Source organism: Buteo buteo, chromosome 21 (assembly GCF_964188355.1).
Source record: "Buteo buteo chromosome 21, bButBut1.hap1.1, whole genome shotgun sequence".
Taxonomy (NCBI): domain Eukaryota; kingdom Metazoa; phylum Chordata; class Aves; order Accipitriformes; family Accipitridae; genus Buteo; species Buteo buteo.
Genome location: NC_134191.1, coordinates 18884504 through 18903143, shown reverse-complemented (window position 1 = coordinate 18903143; position 18640 = coordinate 18884504). Strand labels below are relative to the sequence as shown.

The 18640-nt window shown below is 38.1% G+C and overlaps 1 protein-coding gene across 4 annotated transcripts; it reads left to right on the top strand.

Moving 5' to 3' along the window:
• The first annotated feature begins 444 nt into the window (after nt 1-444).
• NEK4 (NIMA related kinase 4) lies at nt 445-18344 on the top strand. Of its 4 annotated transcripts, none has more exons than XM_075053274.1 (16): nt 446-672; nt 4439-4705; nt 5733-5930; nt 6803-6910; nt 7585-7739; nt 8406-8547; nt 9419-9844; nt 10193-10246; nt 10478-10621; nt 11504-11644; nt 12031-12097; nt 12502-12608; nt 13928-14016; nt 14675-14880; nt 16484-16617; nt 17349-18344. In XM_075053274.1, the coding sequence occupies exons 1-16, from the start codon at nt 616-618 to the stop codon at nt 17439-17441; spliced, it is 2388 nt and encodes a 795-aa protein (XP_074909375.1). In that variant the 5' UTR covers nt 446-615; the 3' UTR covers nt 17442-18344. The 4 variants fall into 4 exon arrangements, with proteins under 4 accessions (XP_074909376.1, XP_074909375.1, XP_074909374.1 ...); XM_075053273.1 differs by having other exon boundaries at nt 446-708; XM_075053275.1 differs by lacking the exon at nt 6803-6910 and having other exon boundaries at nt 445-708.
• Nucleotides 18345-18640: the final 296 nt, after the last annotated feature.

The following is an 18640-nucleotide window of genomic DNA, read 5'->3' as shown; positions in this document are numbered from 1 at the left end:
TCCAGGAGGTCCTTTTAAACCAGTCTGGAGCTTTTTAAACCAATTCTCTGGCCCATCCAAAGCTGAGAGGATGGCTCTGTAGAGCAGCTGTGCTCTGCCAGGCCTCCCTGGCCACCTCATGCCCCAGGGTGCACAGCAGGGCAGTGGGGCCCGTTGCGGGGCTGTTGGGGCGTTGTGGCACAGCTGCCCACAAGGCTGTCACCGTGTCCCTGTCCCCACTATTCCCCAAGGCTCAGCACACAGGTCTCATGGAGCAGCACGCCAAAGACCCTCGTCAGACACTGCTTTTGACGGGACAGCTTTGCTTCTCGGACCGTAACAAGAGGGAAAGCCAGCTTCACCACGACTGGTTGCCGCCTGCCTCACCTCTCCCTCAAGTTCCCTGCCCACTCTTAACATGGCCGCCTCACCCGCTTCCAAAATGGCCGCCGCAGCGCCGCGAAGCGCTCGCCCCATAGAGACGTGCGGCGGTCCGCTCTGCCCGCCGCTACGGCGTACTCTCTATGGCTGTGGGGGGCCCTAGGGATCTCTATGGCAGCGGCGGCCGCGCTGCCGGGCGGGCGGGCACCGGAGGCGCCGGCCGCCAGGCACTGACCGGGCCCGGGCGGCGGGAGGATGCCCCTGACTGCCTACTGCTTCCTCCGAGCCGTGGGGAAGGGCAGCTACGGGGAGGTGAGCCTCGTGCGGCACCAGCAGGACAGCAAGCAGGTAGCGAAGGGTTAGTCGCAGGGGGGCACGGCTGCGGCCGAGGCTCGGTGTGAGGGGAACGGCCGTGGCCTGGTCTGGGGGTGCCGCTGGGGCCGTGGCCTGGTTGGGGGGTGCGACCTGTGGCCCGGCCTTGGTGTGTGGCCCTGACGACCGCCCCGGGCACGGCCAGGGCTGTGGCCTGGTGTCAGGGTGCAGCTGTGCCCGAGGCCTGGTGTTGAGGTGCGACCGCACCCACATGAGCTGGGCTTGCCCGTTGAGGTGTTCCTGTTTTCCTCCCTTGTCTATGAAGACTTTTTTTAAAGGTGTGGAGAAGACTCTTCCCCCCCCCCCCCCCGCCCCTTTTAATCTCAAAAAAACCCAAACCAAACCCCCAAAATCCTCACTTTTTTTTTTTTTCCATTTGAATAAAATTGCTTATTGGGGTTTTGTTAAATGTATAATGTCTTGTTTTGGGGAGGAAAACCTAGTTTTGGTAGTCCTTTGGGTGACAGGAAAATACAGCCCGCTTTTTTTTGCGTGACACAGAAAAGGTTGCTGTTGGCTTGTTACTGCTTGTGTAGTCTCTTCAGGACATGCACATGTGGTGGGGATAAAAAAGATAGCAAGGATGGAAAAAAAGGGCTTCTGGTGTGGTTTTGCTGTCACCAACTCTGCTGGAGTTGTGTTTGCTGTGTCGACTGCAGCAGAACCAGGCAAAGTTATGTCAGATTTGAAATGCAAGCATTTTTTTCTTTGCCTTTTTGTTGGAAATTTGAAATAATCTGTCTTGCCTGGCCAAAGCAGATGTGTTTGATAGAAAATACAAGAGGATAAAGAAATGGGCATGGAGAACATCCACAGAGAAGTACTGCAGAAACCTTGGGTGTGAGCCTTATGCCCAGGATTTGACTAGAGATGATGGGAGAAGCGTTTGTGCCTGGTGGTGATCAGAGGGCACGTCCTTTCCGGACAAAGGCAGGGAAGAGGCTGGAATCCAAAGGCGAATCCCTATGACCTGTGGGTTGGGTAGCAGCAATGGCAGCACTTGTTCGCTCTGGGCCAGTCACCACAGTGCATAGTCCAATGTCCACAGAGTTGCTAACCTCATCATCCTTAAAAGTAAACAGTGCATTGAGGTGACTTTCAACCGTATACAGGTCCTTGGCTTTCACCTTTTTGTCATGCTGCTGATTATTAACATTGGCAAGAGCCTTGCTTCCTTATCGTTGTTATTTTATCTTAAATATTTGATGTGTTTTACTGTGTCTTATCTTTTGCCAACTTTTATAAACTTTCTTCTGTAGCAGGATGATTGAAATTTTTTGTTGTGACTTTGGCATAGTGCTACATGTTCTGTGAAAGAAATTATATTTTATTTAAGCATATTTGCTGTTAACTGAATGGTGTGGGTTTTTTTTTCGTGGAGAAGGCCAAGTGGCTCCAAATGTTTAAAACAAACAAAAAAAACCCAAACCCAATTTGTACACGATTTGGTATCAAATAAGGCAGAAGAGCATCTCAATAGACTTCATGGGAATCTTGCCAGGATAACATGCTCATTAAGGCAAATATAACCAATGCCATGTTTAAAGTTAGGTTGTGTGCATGCTTTTTGCATTTTGGTTGTATATCATCTAAAGATAGATGCTGATATGAAGCTAGAAGCTTTGGGTTTCCATGCCCGAAGATACAGTTGCAGTTGATTTGTGACACAGAACACAGTAGTTACAGCATTTCTATTTTACTTTAAAGCTAGATGATGCTGTACACAATTAGTTTTCTTATATTCCTCTTGGGAGCTGTGCATCGTCACAGGTTATAAGAATTGAGTAGCTTGTCTAATATCCAGCAGACTTCTGAAACACAAAATCAGGAGGTACTGTTGATTTCTGCCTAATTGGTTCCCTTGGTATATAGGGGGCAGTCTTCCTCAACACTAATTAAATGTGGTGGACTAAATTAATAGGGCCAGCCTGGGAAGTAGACACCATAAGCAATTGCTGAGGACACTGAAATTGAGTAAATAATTTTTTTTAAAGATATTTTGATTTAAGAGCTCTCGGGTAAGAGTGGAGTCAGGTATATACCATGGCATGATTGTTCTGTGGAAAGCTGATGCACTAAAAGTGATTACCACAAAATTTACATCAGGAAGGGGGCCAGGTCAGACCTAAATATTGGTGCTGTGTATGTGTAGCATTTGCTACATATCAAGGTGCCACGCTTAGATCACTGGTCGGCCCGGACCAGGGAAAGAGACAGATAACACACGCAGTGTGAGCGCCAACTTCCACCTTTTATTGCGCAGTTAATTCCTTTTATACTAACAAGGGGAGGTGGGGTTACAGGTACATCACAAGGCTGCGACTAACCCTCTAACTTTCCATGACAACGCGAGATCTTCCGAACGCCGACCCCTACATGTATCATGAATGTGTGCTATGGATTTTATTGTCTCATCTTTGGCTTCAAGTATATTTTTGCGAAAACCTGAAATTCCTTAGAAATACATTTGATGTAGTACATATTAAGGAAGTAAATAACAGCTTTCATATCTAGTTTTAAAAAATTCTAAACTCAATGCAGAATAAAAGAAATTTAGCAATGAGCATAAGACCTTTTGGCTCTTTTAGCAAGACCAAGAGTCTCTACTTCCCTGTAGTAGTTCATTTCTTCTTGAATAAGTTTAAGCCTGCATATGCAGAAACTCATAAATGCAACAGATAGTTTTAGGTCAGGTTTTAAAAAATGTAAATTACATCTGTGTTCAGGTTTTTGAGAAAGTATTTTTTCAGTGTGCCCTTAACTGTACCTGCCCTCCAACTGCATCTCTACTTGCTACATTTCTTTTCCCGATAGAGACGTTTTTCCCATTTTCCCATGCTTCACTGTTCTCTAGACTTTTTGTACAAAGCAATTAATCCCAAGTCAATTCTGCCTTGGAGGTCTTCTGCCAGGTACAAGTTTTTTAAGAAAAGAACAGACTTGAAAAGCTCAGCATTATTTTGTGCATTCAGAAATTCGGGTCTGTTAAGTATTTCTTGTGAATATGACAATGGGGAATTTGTAATCTAAGCCTTGAAACTGAGATTTTAACAACTTTTTTGGTCTTCAAATGTATGATCTATGTTCGCCAAATTTGTGAGATGTTATTTCTTGAGTTTCTCTTTTTTTACAAAGAACATATGTTTCATTTCTGAAGAAGTGAAGAAAAGTCCACCTTTCCTTAAAATTAAATGAAAGGAGTTGGGTTTGGTTTTCTAGCAGAGAAGAGCAAAATAAGTCTAACCAGATGAATTTTATCCTAAGCAGCCATTATAATTTTTTTGCATATGACTGCATACTTTCCCTAATGTTGTTATATTTTTTAAGTTACTATTGAAATGGCCCATTTTGAGAGTAACTGTGATGCACAAACAGGTATTTCAGGCTTAGGACACAAATGATAGAAACACATTTAAAGTGAGAGTGGGGGGAAAAGAAAAAGTGAACATCAGTCAAAAGAAAGCAAAACACCACAAAATTCCTGTGCAGAGTTTTATTCGGGGAGATGAATAGAATAGCCACACCTGTTCCATTTTTATGGTGTAATGGTAGAAATGATATGTAACTGCTAGACAAATTGCAGTCTCCGTATAGAATAACATGTGGAGATTTCAAATACTGTATTTCCTTTAGATTTGGGGAATTCCCTAGGGCTTCCGCGTAGTTACTTCATCTCTCATGATATACCTTGCAATTTCTTTTACAGTATGTCATCAAAAAGTTAAACCTTAAAAATGCTTCCAACCGGGAGAGGAAAGCAGCAGAACAAGAGGCACAGTTGTTATCCCAGCTGAAACACCCGAACATAGTCACCTACAGAGAGTCCTGGCAGGGGGAGGATGGCCTATTATATATTGTTATGGGATTCTGCGAGGGAGGAGATCTGTATCACAAACTTAAAGAGCAGAAGGGCAAACTTTTGCCTGAGAATCAGGTGGTGGAGTGGTTTGTCCAGATTGCCATGGCACTGCAGGTAAAATAAAGTATACCTTTGTCACCTTCAGGTATAATTTGGCTCTTTCTGCATTTAAAAATTCCACAGTTAGGCTGCAGACTTTGAATTCCAGTTTGGCTGGGTTGGCATCTAAATACAGTGGTTATTAGTACATTAAAAATGTTCACAGGTCATTGCAGTCAAATTAACTATTTTAGGTAAGAAATTGCTGTGATATTTTATGTCTACGCCTCTGTATCACAGTAGACAGTGGTAACCTCCAGGGTGTTTGCAATTCTAGTCTGAAACGCTTCTCTGGTTTGAAATTTTAGATTAAATTTACAAAGTGTAGTTTAAAAAAAAAAAAAGAAAAGATTATTTCAGAAGCATTTTGTGTTCTGTAGTTTTGCTGGTGTTTTTCAATGGTAAATTTAGACTATTAATTCCTCACTTCTATTAAATCTTAACTCACTCTATTGAAGTATCGTAACTGGAGGTTATCAAACTTTAAAGACAATTGTTACAGTAATAAAGACCAGATAAAAATGTTAACACTAAGAAATAAGAAATTGGACAGAAGATTCTATCTTAAAATTGTCTGTTTTGATCAGACATACGCCAAGTCTACAGTACTGCCTGTTCTTGTTTATTATAAGACTAATTTTCTTCCCTCTTTACACAAAGCTCACATTGTATTTTCCACTGATATTTTATACTTAAGACTGAGAAATAATTGTCAAGAAATGGAGGCAGCAGAAAGTGAGTTAACGTCTGAGCCTTAACTTTAGATTTTTATTTCCTCTTTTGTGCTGGCTTGTTAGAGCCACACAGGGAGATTTCAGTAAAGCAGTGCCAAGTTTTGGGTCCCTGCCTATATCAGTCATTCTTAATGTTAATTCACTAATACTGTCTTTAGCAGGAGCACTCCTGACTTTGATAGTGATGTATGTGTCTTTTCTGCATTTGTATTTTTCCTCTTTGACTTGTGTAATGTGACTTTACTTTTCAGTGTAGAAAAACCAATTAGGAGTTACTTAACTCTATTTATATCTTTTTTTCCCCCCAGTATTTACATGAAAAGCACATTCTGCACAGAGATCTTAAAACTCAAAATGTTTTTCTGACGCGAACAAATATAATCAAAGTGGGTGACCTGGGAATAGCCAGAGTGTTGGAAAACCAATATGACATGGCCAGCACTCTCATAGGCACACCATACTACATGAGCCCTGAACTCTTTTCTAACAAACCCTACAACTACAAGGTAGAGTATGTTAATGCAAATGTCGTTTCTATTTCATTAGACAACTTATTTTGTTTGTTTGAGAACATTACAATCTTATCTATTGTTTTTAATTTCGTATTGCTTCCAACTCTTTTTAACGACCCTGAAGACCAAACCAAAAAATAGGGAAGAGATTTGCAGGAACCTTAATTTCTGGAACTGTGTTTGCTGCAGTAAGTGGGAATTCATAGTATGTGATAATTTATCCCAGCCAAGGTGTTCAGCAGGCTGCATGTACCTATCACACTATGCCAGTGTAAACAAAAATATCAGTCTGTGTTAGATAGCTGCATTTTCTAAATTTATTATATAACAGGCAGGAAGCTTTATACTCAAAAGTCTGTATTAGACACAACAGGAGCATTAAAAAAAAAAGTAGAGAAATAAGCAGAGTTGCTGTGAATTTAAAATAAAACAAAATAAAGCAAACGTGCTCCTGTATACCTGCTCAGCTCTTTCTGCAAACCACACGCACCATAAATATGACTGTCTACAATGAGCAAGAGCTGAGGGAAAACTGTTCTTTCAATGAAAAATCAAAAGATTTTCATTTGCCAGTTAGAACTGATATTGTACCTAAAAAAAACCCCCACCCAAACAAAACCTCCTAGAAGCAGCAACTTTTTACACTTCTTTTTGGAAAAATCTGGTGATATTTGGAAGAAAATAATTCAGTTGATCAAAATTAAAAATAAAAGAGTGTGACTGAAGCCAAAAGTGTGCAATAGAGTGGTCTTAATTAGTTTACTGTCATTAAAGGCCTCTTTGAAAGCAGGTGACTAAATCTGGAGATAAAACTTCTACAATTAATAAAAAGTTCCCAAAACTTTTTTTTTCCCCTTTTTTTTCAGTCTGATGTTTGGGCATTAGGCTGCTGCGTTTATGAAATGGCTACACTGAAACATGCCTTTAATGCTAAAGACATGAACTCTTTGGTTTATCGAATTATTGAAGGAAAGGTAAAAATGTTTAAATTTTTTTTATCTGTGCTTGGATTTTCCATCTAGAACTTGAGATTATCTTTTCCAGTCAGAAATACTGCATGGAGTTGAAAATATTTTGCATGTTACATGCATCATCATGTCTGTTGTAAGACTGGTATTTCATGATAGTATATGATGTAATATCAGACCCAGGGAGTTACTTGTTTTTAGATATAGCTAGGGTTTCTTGTTACCCTTTTGTGTAACCAGTATATTGATTAATTTTCAAAGTTCTGAGATGACTTACTTTCTTAATTTGTTTCTGCTTTAAGCATTGTGCAAAAAATTACATCACTATTCATGTGATGCCGTTTTCCTGTTAGGTAAGACTAGCTTATTTAAGTATCTGTCTTGCTTTGGCATATAATGAAGTTAATATGGATTTATTTTATATAAATTTTTAAGCCTATCCACAGAACTTTAACTGCTGATATTAATAAAAAATTACAAACAGTTCTTAGACAAAACACTTAGAATTTCTATATTCTGTTTGATGTTAAGCACTTGGGTAACTTTCAGCATATGAACAATGGGACTATTTTTTTATGCAGAGTACGTAGCTGAATATAACTGTCATGCATAAATAATCTAGCAGTAGCCCCTATTGACAAATCTGTTAAATAATATCAGACTTCCTTTTCCTTTTACAGTTGCCACCCATGCCAAAGGATTACAGCCCCCAGTTGGTCGAAATAATACGAACTATGCTCAGTAAAAAACCTGAGGAAAGACCTAGTGTGAAAAGCATATTACGACAGCCATATATCAAGCACCAAATTTCTTTGTTTTTGGAAGCCACGAAGGCGTAAGATATTTTCATTTGAGTGATTCTGTGCAAAATATTCATGTTACTGTGGTCTCTGTTTTACAACTTTTCCTATTTTTTGTAGCAGGATAAAATTAGTTATGTGCAGTTACAAAGCATATGAACATGACTTTGTTTAGATTCTTTGAGAAATAGGAGGGAATTAGAATGGAAACTAGTTTTTTCTGCAAATGCAGGATAAAACTGCGAAAGTTAGGATTGCACAGCTTATTCAGAGAGTTAAAAAAAAAAAAAAAGTAGCACCAGTATTTTCAAGGAAGTGAAAGGAAATAGACATCTTTCCGTATGGTTCTTTAAGGCATTTATCAGCTGAGAGTTGTAATACCAAGTTCCTTTTGATATTCACTGATATAGTTATTTTTATTTGTCAGGTTCAGTCAATTATTTACTGCTTCCAGATAGGACTGATGTTGGTGTTATGCAGAACAAGTGTACATTGCTGGCAGAGTCTGAATGGTGTTTTTAAGCTCCTTTTTATCGAGATGAAAATGAGTATGTTGTGCACAGTCTGTTGAAAAAGCCCGGTATCTTATACTCTCTGTAAGCTGTTTTTTGGAGTGGATTTTTTTAATTAGTATAATCTAAAGAAATATCTTAAGGTCTTGTTGATCGTGATTGAATGAGCAACTTTTATTTTCTTTACAGGAAAGCTACCAGAAGTAATAGGAAAACAGTGAATTCTAAACCTAAAGATCCTTGTTCTGTGGTCTCAGTAAAGAATGAATCTCATATCAGGAATGTTACACACCAAAACCACTCCTCTGAGCAAGCCAAGAAATACAAAGTTGTAAGAGATATATATTTTTTTTCTTTAAGAAAAAACAAAACAAAACCCACTTGCTTTTTCTAGAGAAGAAAACCAGCTTTATAAGAAGTGCCTTGAGCATTCGTGAGAATATAGATCTGATTCCTAGCAATGCATAAAATTCGTATTAAGGAAGGAATTTTGTTTAGGCAAGAGTGGAAGTAAATAAGGAGCTGTAGATCAGTAAAGCTAATTGCAATGTCTTAATTATAAGATGTTAACTAAAGAACATCTGGTTTTTCATATGTGGGTCACTGAGTTACTTGTGGAGTATTTGAGGTCAAATATTTTTTCAAAAATATGATGGCGAGTGGTAATCATTTTTTAAATACATGTTTTTGACTGGAAAAAAACTAATTATAGTTACAACCAAACATTGTTTATTGTTGGAATTCTTTCCAATGGTTAGAACAAATCTTTTGTAATGGTTAATCTTGTGCATGTTTTTTTATTTTCTGTAATGAGTCTGCTGTTCTGGGTTTAAGCTTTCAATGCTGAAATACTGAATGTACATGGTGGTGTACATCTTAAAAACTGTTGGTACTTGTTGGCTTCTCCCTTGTGGAAGAGCCAAGGGAGTACAACTTTTCTTTCATGGTCCTGGTGAAAAGTAGGTGTACTGCATGTTTATAAACCAATGCCTGAAATAGGTGATTTGCAAATACAGTGTGTATCTCTCTAAAAATGTGGATTGCAGCTTTTTTGAGGATCTTAATCTGTACTTGATCATAATTTCCTTGCAGTTTATGTACTCTGGTATGTTAATGGTTTTCCTTTGGTGCTTAGAGTATTCTTTAATATGTGCATAATACCCAAAAGGTAATTAATTTTTTTGTTTCCCTTTTAATTCCAGAATGAAGAAGATTGCATCATCAAATATAAAGCCACCAAATTTTGTCCCTCAGAGAAACCAGCTGTTGAGTTGGAAAGAAAACCAAGCAATAATGATTTGAACAACCTGGGAGACTCCTTAGCTACAGTTAGTGAAGTGAATATTGATATCTTACCATCTGGAAGAACGAAGTATGGAAGCGAGAAGTGTGGCAGTGAGCATATTCCAGAGAATAATAAAGCAAAGTATTTAAATGTTCCAGGGAGTTCTAAAATAACATCCAGTAGCCCACCAATTAAGGAAGATGGACTACAGCAAAGAGCAAAGCAAGCTTTTAAAGCTGAAAATGTTGAGTCTAAGCAGTCTTCTGCAGATGCTATAGAAGAAGATGGCGACACTTTGAAACTCCTGCAGCCTGTATCAAAAGACCAAAACCAAACTGACCTGGTAATGCATTTATGCTTACTTGAAATAGACTTTGAAATAGATTTAACAAATGGCCAGCTCTTAAAATTTAGAGAGCTGCTGCACATGTTTTTCTGTCAAAGTAGGATGCTGCTGATGCAACTATTGAGATGCTTAAGTAGTTAGGAGCCTTGGCTTCAGATTTGCAAAGGTAGCACTGTGAAGTAATTTTAGGCTTGCATCTAGATGATGGAAATGTTCTGGCTAATCTTGAGTTGGTCCTGATTTGGATGGGGGGATAATAGGTGGTAGTTGCCTTTTCATTGCATTTTGGTCTACAATGAGATTTTCATACACACTTTTCTAATGAGAAATCATTATCTATTGTAGAGCTTGGATTCTACTGAAAAGCTGCTAGCACCGTTTGTTCCTGTTGTAATTCAAGTAAGTGTCCTTCTTTGAAGGTTTAGTAGCTTAAAAATGCTGGTACAGCAGGTCTTTTTTCTAACTGTCTATCAAGTAAGAGTTTATTGTGGTTATAACTGATATGTTAAGGTGGATGCAGTCCAAATAGTAAAGTGGCCTGTGTTGATTTTTTTTTTTTTTTAAAGGTGTGTATGTGTAAATCTGGAAATGGCGTGTCTACATTTTTTTTAAAATACTTTTACTTATTAGGATGATGTCTGTCATGGAGCTTCGGGAGATGCTCAGGAAAAAATTACCTCCCACTTGCAGCCTCATAGCTCCGTCAGTGAACCCTCTCTCTCACGGCAGCGACGGCAGAAGAAAAGAGAGCTAGCTGAAGTCTGTTCAGAGAAGGTGCAGATACTAAAAAAATAATTTTCCTCTTTCCTTTCAGACTCTTGTGTTTTTTACTCTTTAAAAATGGGACCTATTTTTTTTTAAAGGGTGGGGTTTTTAATGCTGTTCTTGTTTCATCTGTATCTGTATAACTTCATTGGTAACAAAATGCAGAACACTCAAGATGTCCTTTAGAAGCAGTCTGTAAATCTTTGAAAATCTCAATAACCCTCACAGGTGTGAGGTGGGTGTGCCACACGGTGGCAAGGAAACAGAGTGAACTGTGGGCTTTGCCTTTGCTGTGCTAGTAGTGTCTTTCCTAGCAATTCCAATCAGGACTTCTCACTGTTTGTGACTACAAAATATATAGCAGTACTTTTCCTGACTGTTGTGGATAAGGCTACTTGTAGTGGGTAGTAGATTACTAGTACTTTAGAGCAGACATGCGTAATGGCTGCCCTGAGCTTATGAGTGCAAACTCTAGGAAGAAAGTCTTGTCATGCACATAAGATAGGGCTTCTGTCAATGCTTCTACACTGAGCAGAGAGATTCCTTTGGGGAAAGGCACTGGCTGTACAAGGATAGAGAAGAGGTTTATTGGTGATTGATACCCTGTTTCTCTCTTGGGTTTTGCTATTTGAGGGTGGGGACAGTTGTTGCAAAGGCATTGGCTTAAAAATAGTCTGGGAGGAGGGGGGACAAGATGTAGGGATGGAGGGAAGGGAAGTGGATGCAAACAGGTGTGGAGAGGGAGGGATAAGGTTGGGAGATGTGAAGAGGTTACAGTAGGATCCAAAACCTCTGGCATCGAGCCTTACCATGCAAGAATGTCTTCTAGATTGCAAAGTACTTTAACTTTTAATAAAAAAGGTATAAGTTCTTGCTCGCTTCTCTTTCAAGTTCAGAACTGTTGCTTCTCGGCCTTTACCTTTTCCTTCTGACACCAACGGAAAAGCAACACAGAGGTGTGCAGAGCAGCATGGTGCTGAAGCCTCTGAATCTGTAAATAGCACCAAAACCAGTCAAGTTGCTATTTCAAAGGTTAGTGCTGAATACTGTGTCAGCTTATTTTTGTCTCTCATTCCTTCTGAGCAATTTGTTCTCCGAGTGCATGCATAGTGTGTAAAGGAATGTATAGTAGCTTCCTATCTAATGGAAGTCCTGTCAAGCACCTGGTCAGTGTGGGATGAGAAGCTGCCTTGCTGAACCACGGAGGGCAGAAGCTCCTTTTCTAGAGTGCATATTAGTCTCATTGACCAAGACCATTTTGTAATAAATAATGAAGCATTTATTAGATGATCAGAAGGTCTACTCTAATAGCTCTCTCTTCCATGTCAGTTGAAAAGGATTTTTTGCTTTATAGGTGCTTAGATAACAAAAGCCATAATGACAGTTGCTAATTAATATCAAATTAACTTCTTTTAAAGGAGCGGCCCTTGTCAGCAAGAGAACGAAGGAGGCTAAAACAGTCTCAGGAGGAGAAGTTTCCCTCTGGTAACTTTCATGTTTGCATGTTAACATTTTATGTATAAGTAGGCTAATAACTTCTTTGTGAAGAAATTAAAAATTCTTGTCAGTTCTTCACTACTGTCTTCAGAAAGATGCGCTAAGGGTCTAGTTCTGTGTAACATAAAAAATTCTGTTAACATGTGTGTATTTTTCTCCTTCTTAGTTATGTTCAATTGTGTTTAGTGGTGACAACTTGTCTTTGAAATGTACATGAAGCGCAGAATATACACCTTTCAGATAGAAGCTTCAGTGTTTTCTCTTAACAGAATACCTACCTGCCTGTCTTCTGCCAGTTGATAGATTTTTTTTTTTTTCCTTGCATGAACATGAAACTAATTTAAAATACATGCAGCTAAGTTGTAAATATTGTAAAAATGTCATCCTTCCAGTGATTCCAGCAGGACGAACATCAAATAGTGCAGTAGTTGAAGCAAAATCACATACGGAAAATCATGTTAAAGTTGCTCAGTCCTCATCAGATCCCAGTATTTCTCAGGTAAACTGGGGTCATCTCCTTTTGAAATCTTTAAATGCAGGCACAATTTGGGAAGAAAATGATATTTAAAAAAAAAAATTATGTGTGGAAGAAACTCTCAGTCAGTAAGAGTGCACAGTTCTCTGTAAATATTGCTTTGTAGGTCCTGGGGTAGAGTACAGATCTCTAATCCACTTTTTTGTCTGGCAAGATCAGTTTAATGTTTGAGGCTCTGTGTGTTTTCACTCCATTTGTCAGAGACAAAAACTAGGGAACTCTTACTGCTTGTTACATGGGCTCTCTAGATTGCAGTGCGTATTTTATTTTGGAAGGGAAAAAGTTTATCCTGAACTCTCCTTTAGTTACTAGATTTCTATTAACATTTCTATTAACTAATTTAGCCTGGTACATCTAATTTTGCTTTGATAGTGGTGGTTGAACGTTTTTATTTTTTTAATCTGTAGTCATGCTAAGTGCATACATTTATGTGCTGGCAATAAGGAATAGTTGCTAGACGAAAAGTGAATAGTTTTTTTTAACATTCTCTTCCTTGTCTGATTAGAAAGTCTTTTTTAAGGTTTTAAACATAGATTTGACAATCTTCTGCAACATCAGGGGAACATTATTAATACCAATAAATGCAGAAGAGTAACAGTGAAGAAATTTTAGTCTGAAATTCAAAGTGTAGGCTCTATTTTCCTCAGCCCAGCACTTGCATGGAAAGTATTTTGCATGTTTTACCTATGTGTGTATGCTTATAACTGGTATCTAAATGCAAAAGCTTCATCTGCATTCACAAACTGAGATTACATGAAGTTTGTATGCACTAGTTGTACATGCATATGCTAGTGATGTTTTTGCATATTATGCTATGCACTGAACACAAGCCTGTAGAGACACAAGTGGTTAAAATCTGTGTATATTTTAGGGAATGCTGGGAGCTTATTGAACTGATAAAACTGTTTTAAACACTGTTTTTAAATGGGTATTAAAGACCAATAGACAGGCTAAGGGTAATGACTTTATAATATAGTTGGCAAAGAACCGACACAGATATATGATTTAATCGTTTTTAACAGAGGCACTTGGTGAAGCATTTATAGTGGTTAAAACTGCATGACTGAGATGTAATGCTAGTCACATAAGCATTTCATAAAGTGTGTTGATGATGTCCTGTGTATTAGCTTGTTTTTAAAACCAAAGGTTACACCTTTTAAATATTACCAAGCAGAGTCTGTAAAAATATGCTGTTGAAAGTGTTTCTTCTGTGTAATTCATGCCATATTGATAAATTACTTTCAGCTATTAGAATTTTTGTCATTTATTCCCTCTTCACTTAGAGAAAGAGAGAAACCCATTGCCTGTCTGATGATGAGTTAAGCTCTTCCACAAGCTCTACAGATAAGTCTGATGGCGATTCCAAGGAGAGGTAAGTATTTTGTTCAATACTGTGCAAGAGTTTTCACTGCTATATTGGACCTTGACTTGGAGTGGGGAAAAAAATGGCAGGAATTGCTTTCACACTTCATCACTACATAGTGAGTGGTTGAAGAAGTATGTGATGCATAAAGAAAACGAACTCCATTTAATTGTTGTCTCTCTGTGACTATAAACTTTCTATGCTGAACTTTCTGGGACGTGTGATTGTGTACCTCTGGTTTTTGTCAACTGTAGCTTCCCAGGAAATCAGTATTCCAGCATCAAAGGACATATACTGTCAGGATGCATTAAAAGCATGAGTTAGAAGGTGCTGATATGCTTCCTTCGCCCTGTGAATGAGGCTGAATTTATTTCTGTTTTTGTCAGTGTAAGCAACTTTTCAAAAAATATTATTTGTTGCATTACCACAGGTGCAGCTACACAGGTAGCAGTAGCTGATAGGATTGTGAATTGTTGCTAGGTGAATGGGCTCTGAGCCTTTGTTAGATGAAATACTGCTAATGTTGCTATTGATAAAACTGCCCCAAAAGAAATAATTTAACATGTAATACTTAGCAGGACCTCACTAAACTTAAAGTCCTCTGAATGCAAGGTGAAAATTGCATCATGAATGGTGACTGAAGTAAATCTTATTTCTCCTCTACTAGAAAAAGCAATATGAATGAAATGAATGACTTGGTGCAGCTAATGACATGGACACTGAAAATGGACTCTAAGGAGAAAGCTGAATACTGTGTAACCTCGACTCCAGCCCCAGAGTTTAAACTTCATAGAAAATATCGAGACACTTTGATTTTGCATGGAAAATCACCTGATGAATCAGAGGAATTAAAATTGGAAGAGATTTCTTCAGGTCTGTTGCTCTGTTGTTGCTTTAAATGAATGATTGTTGACTGCTAATAACGAAAGAAAACCTGCTAGTGGGCAACAGAATCCACTCTTATTTCTTCTCAAGTCTCAACAATGCTTACAGAAGTAGACAACCTTCTAAATAATTTTGTGTGCAAAACTGCTGTGGTTGTGGTTTACTTGCCAATGAAAGGAATGTGCGATCGATCTGTGTAATTATTAATGAAGACAGAAAGCTGGTCTGCAATATGATTTTTTTTCCCCATGTGACTTATATTTAGAAGCTTCCAAAATGAACAGTTGGAGTTGAGTATTTTGAAATAAGGGTTTTTTTTAAGGCATTCAAACGATTTGATAGCTGTCAAGCTTTGTGAATTACGGATAAAGCTGAAATTGTACACAAAGCATTAAATACAGTGGAGGTTTGTACAAGTATAGAAGTTCATCCTCATTGCAGAATTTGGGCAAGCTCGTTTTTCCTACAGATACAGGTGCAAGAATTGAATCACTTTTCATATTTAAGGTCTGATTTAGACCTTAAGTATGTATATGTATTCCAAAAAGCAAGAAAAAATTGTATTTGGTATGACTGCACTTACTATACAACAAGTTAAAAAGCTGAGTGTAGGTTTTTGAAGTCTCTGACCTTCATGTGCTTATTGTTCTAAATGATAGGGATTCTACTTGTAACTAGACTGGTGATAGGCAAAGTAATGGGAGAACACTGGATTTTACTCTAAGTTGATTCTGCATAGCTAAAGTAAAATAGGTTGAAAGAGTTTGTCTCTAAACAGGTATGACAGTGTTGAAGGTACAAATTTCAGTTTGGTGGGTTTTCTTTTTTTTTTTCTGTCCGTTTTTCTCACTCTTAAGTATTGTATAGCGAGATCCTCCAGCTATTTACTTAGTACCATTTGGGATGACAGGGCTACTGCATTTCTAAGCTGAAACTTACTCTATTTAGATCAGATATTTTATTTTCAGAAGGTGACCCATCCTATGAAAGGAGTGTGGGTGATTTCAGTGATTAAAAGAGCAAGCTAGCATTCTCAGTTCTGTTCCTAATGGAGGCCTACCCTTATAAAATGACTATCTCTTCTTGGCAGCTTCAGCTGGGGAGCAAAAGATTCAAAGACTCTTGAGACAGGCAGATGACAGAAATTATGCCATTAATGTTTTACAGTGATTAAACTTTTTTTACATTTGCTGCAAGTACAAGTGATTAAATTATTAAAATATTTGGGTGGTGGTGTAGTATTAGAGAATAGTACTTTTCATTCAAATAATATTTGCAATATAGTATACAGGAACTACCTGAAATGAAGTTCAGGGACCTAATTGTGCAAACTGTATCTGCATTGACTTTGTACTGACCAATGTTTTAACAGTTAGCATCTGAATGCTTCTGATTCACCATGTTTGTTGATCATTATAGCTAGCCAGTTCAGATAACAGTTACTTCATGCAAATGGTCAGCTGGAATTCTGTGGTAATACCTAACAGTCATCCCGTATTCTTCTTCTGCATAGAGTATGAAAATTGACTATACTGAAAGTAATTATGACTGCATTGGGTTTGGGGTTTTTGTTTGTTTGTTTTTTTAATAGATATGTTATCAGTTCCTGACAAGATTAGGAGAATGGTTGAAATCCTGAGATCTGATGTGGTGCAAGGGTTGGGAGTGAAACTTCTTGAAAAGGCATACAGCATCATGGAAGAAGACGATGAAGTGAAGAGAGAGGTAAATGTCTTTCATAATAAAAGTGTTCCATTTCTTTATAAACCTGGATAAATGAGCAGGGTCTTTACTCCTCCCTCTCCCCTCCCTGCCTTTTTTTTAGATATTGATACAGTAGTGCAAACCTTGATTCCAAAAAGTAGTCGTTGGCAGGCAAAGGCCTAAGTATATTGTCATTTTCAATCTTAAAAAAGTTTGATTCTGAATGTAGACTATGTTCAAACACAGATTCTTCAGAAAGCATAGGAGCTTTAGAGTTGTACCATGGTCCCTGAGTTTCTAGAAGATGCAAGGGATGCAAATTTACTCTGTAGCGTTTCTCCAATAATAATTTCTTTTGAGCCATCATTTTTTGCCTCAAATTACTTGCCTTGTGCCCCTTATGTTCAAAGTGAGAAACAGTTTAATGTCTGTTCCTAACAGAGGTGAGTGAACAGTATCTCAAGCTCATTTGATTCAAAACTTGGTTACAAATAAAGTACTGCATGGGTAAGCACAACCTGTGAAGATCTGATTTATATTTTAAATTGTCAGGTGGGATTTGGAACTCTCTTGCCTTTGGACAACAAAGACTCTTCCATTTTTCTTCCCTCCCATCTATGTTGTCAAACTTCACATGCTGCTTTCACTTGAGTGCTTTGGTATTTTTTTTTTGTTAATATTTTGGTAGTTCCTGCTTTTTTCAATGTTAATAAATTTTGTGGTTTTTTTTTTTTTGTGTGTGTTCTAAATAGCTGCAGTTGCGGGAGCATATGGGAGACAAGTATGCAAGTTACAGTGTGAAAGCACACCATCTGAAATTTCTTGAAGAAAACGTGAAGTTCTGACCAGAACCTTTTTCTTAGAGAAAAGGACTGTTTTATATCTCATTGATAGATTGAACCAGCTTACATTTATCCATTGATCTCCTTTGCTGGAATAAGGAGGTGAACTTGCAAAAAACGTTAGAGCTTGTAGTAATATTTTTCATGTTAAAATGTGAACCAGGCTATCACTTTCTCAGAAGAGAAACTGTTTAGTTTAGTTTTTATTCTCTTAATGAAACTTTAAAAAGTTGCTTTTTATAGATGCAAAGAAGGATGGATACCAAGTTTTGTATACAAAAGAGTATAAAAAAAAAAAGGTTTTGGTTTGAATTTGTCATAGCAAAAGTTTTTTGGTATGGTCACATACTAAATATGGTAACGAAATCTATGCCAAGGCTATGGTGCGATAGGCTATAAGCTATTACATTAAATAGTTGTGAAAACTTAGCAGGGAGAAACAATTACTAATTTTTGTAGCACCAAAAGCCCTCCAGGTTCTGTAAATTGCCAAGTTAAAGTGCCGGGGGGCAGGGGGGCCTGTACTGCTTTTAAGCAGAGCCTTTGCTTTTGTGTTTTATTGCTAAGGCAATCACCAAGGTGGTGGAAAGTATTTGGTAACTGGATAAAATAAGTCTGAAAATGTTTGAAAGGAACACAGCCATGGTTACCATGGTCCCAGCTGGAGAAATCTCTTTGCCTTACAAATACTAATTCCTTTTACGAATGAAAAGTGCCCAAGACTAGGGTCACTTAGAGAAATAGGCATCTTAGCTCTTCCCTTTCTTCGCATCTAGGTTGAGTTCCTAGACATGCACAGGCATTGTCACGTACCATCACTACAGAAAAAGCACATGTTCTTTTTAAAGGATAAAGAAGTCAAAGGGAATTGAATTTGTAAAATAAAATTTTAAATGCACAACCTGTCTTTTTCTCTGCCTCTAGCTTTAATATTATAACCTCCAGTACCTATGAAAAAGATTAATATGACAGCCAGTAGTAAAAAAGTGCAATACCTATGGATCCTGCTGCCTCTCACATACTAGATGCTCAAGTTACAAAGTTTTAAGAGCTATTGTACCATGCAGAGTCAAGATGTTACTTTCTCTACTCAGGCAAATTTATTTTAAACAAAAAATGCCACTCTGCAATCTCCTATTCTAGAACAGTTTCTAGTTCTTAGCGTTTTTCAGAACTGTGAGGTATGTACTGTTTTACAGTAC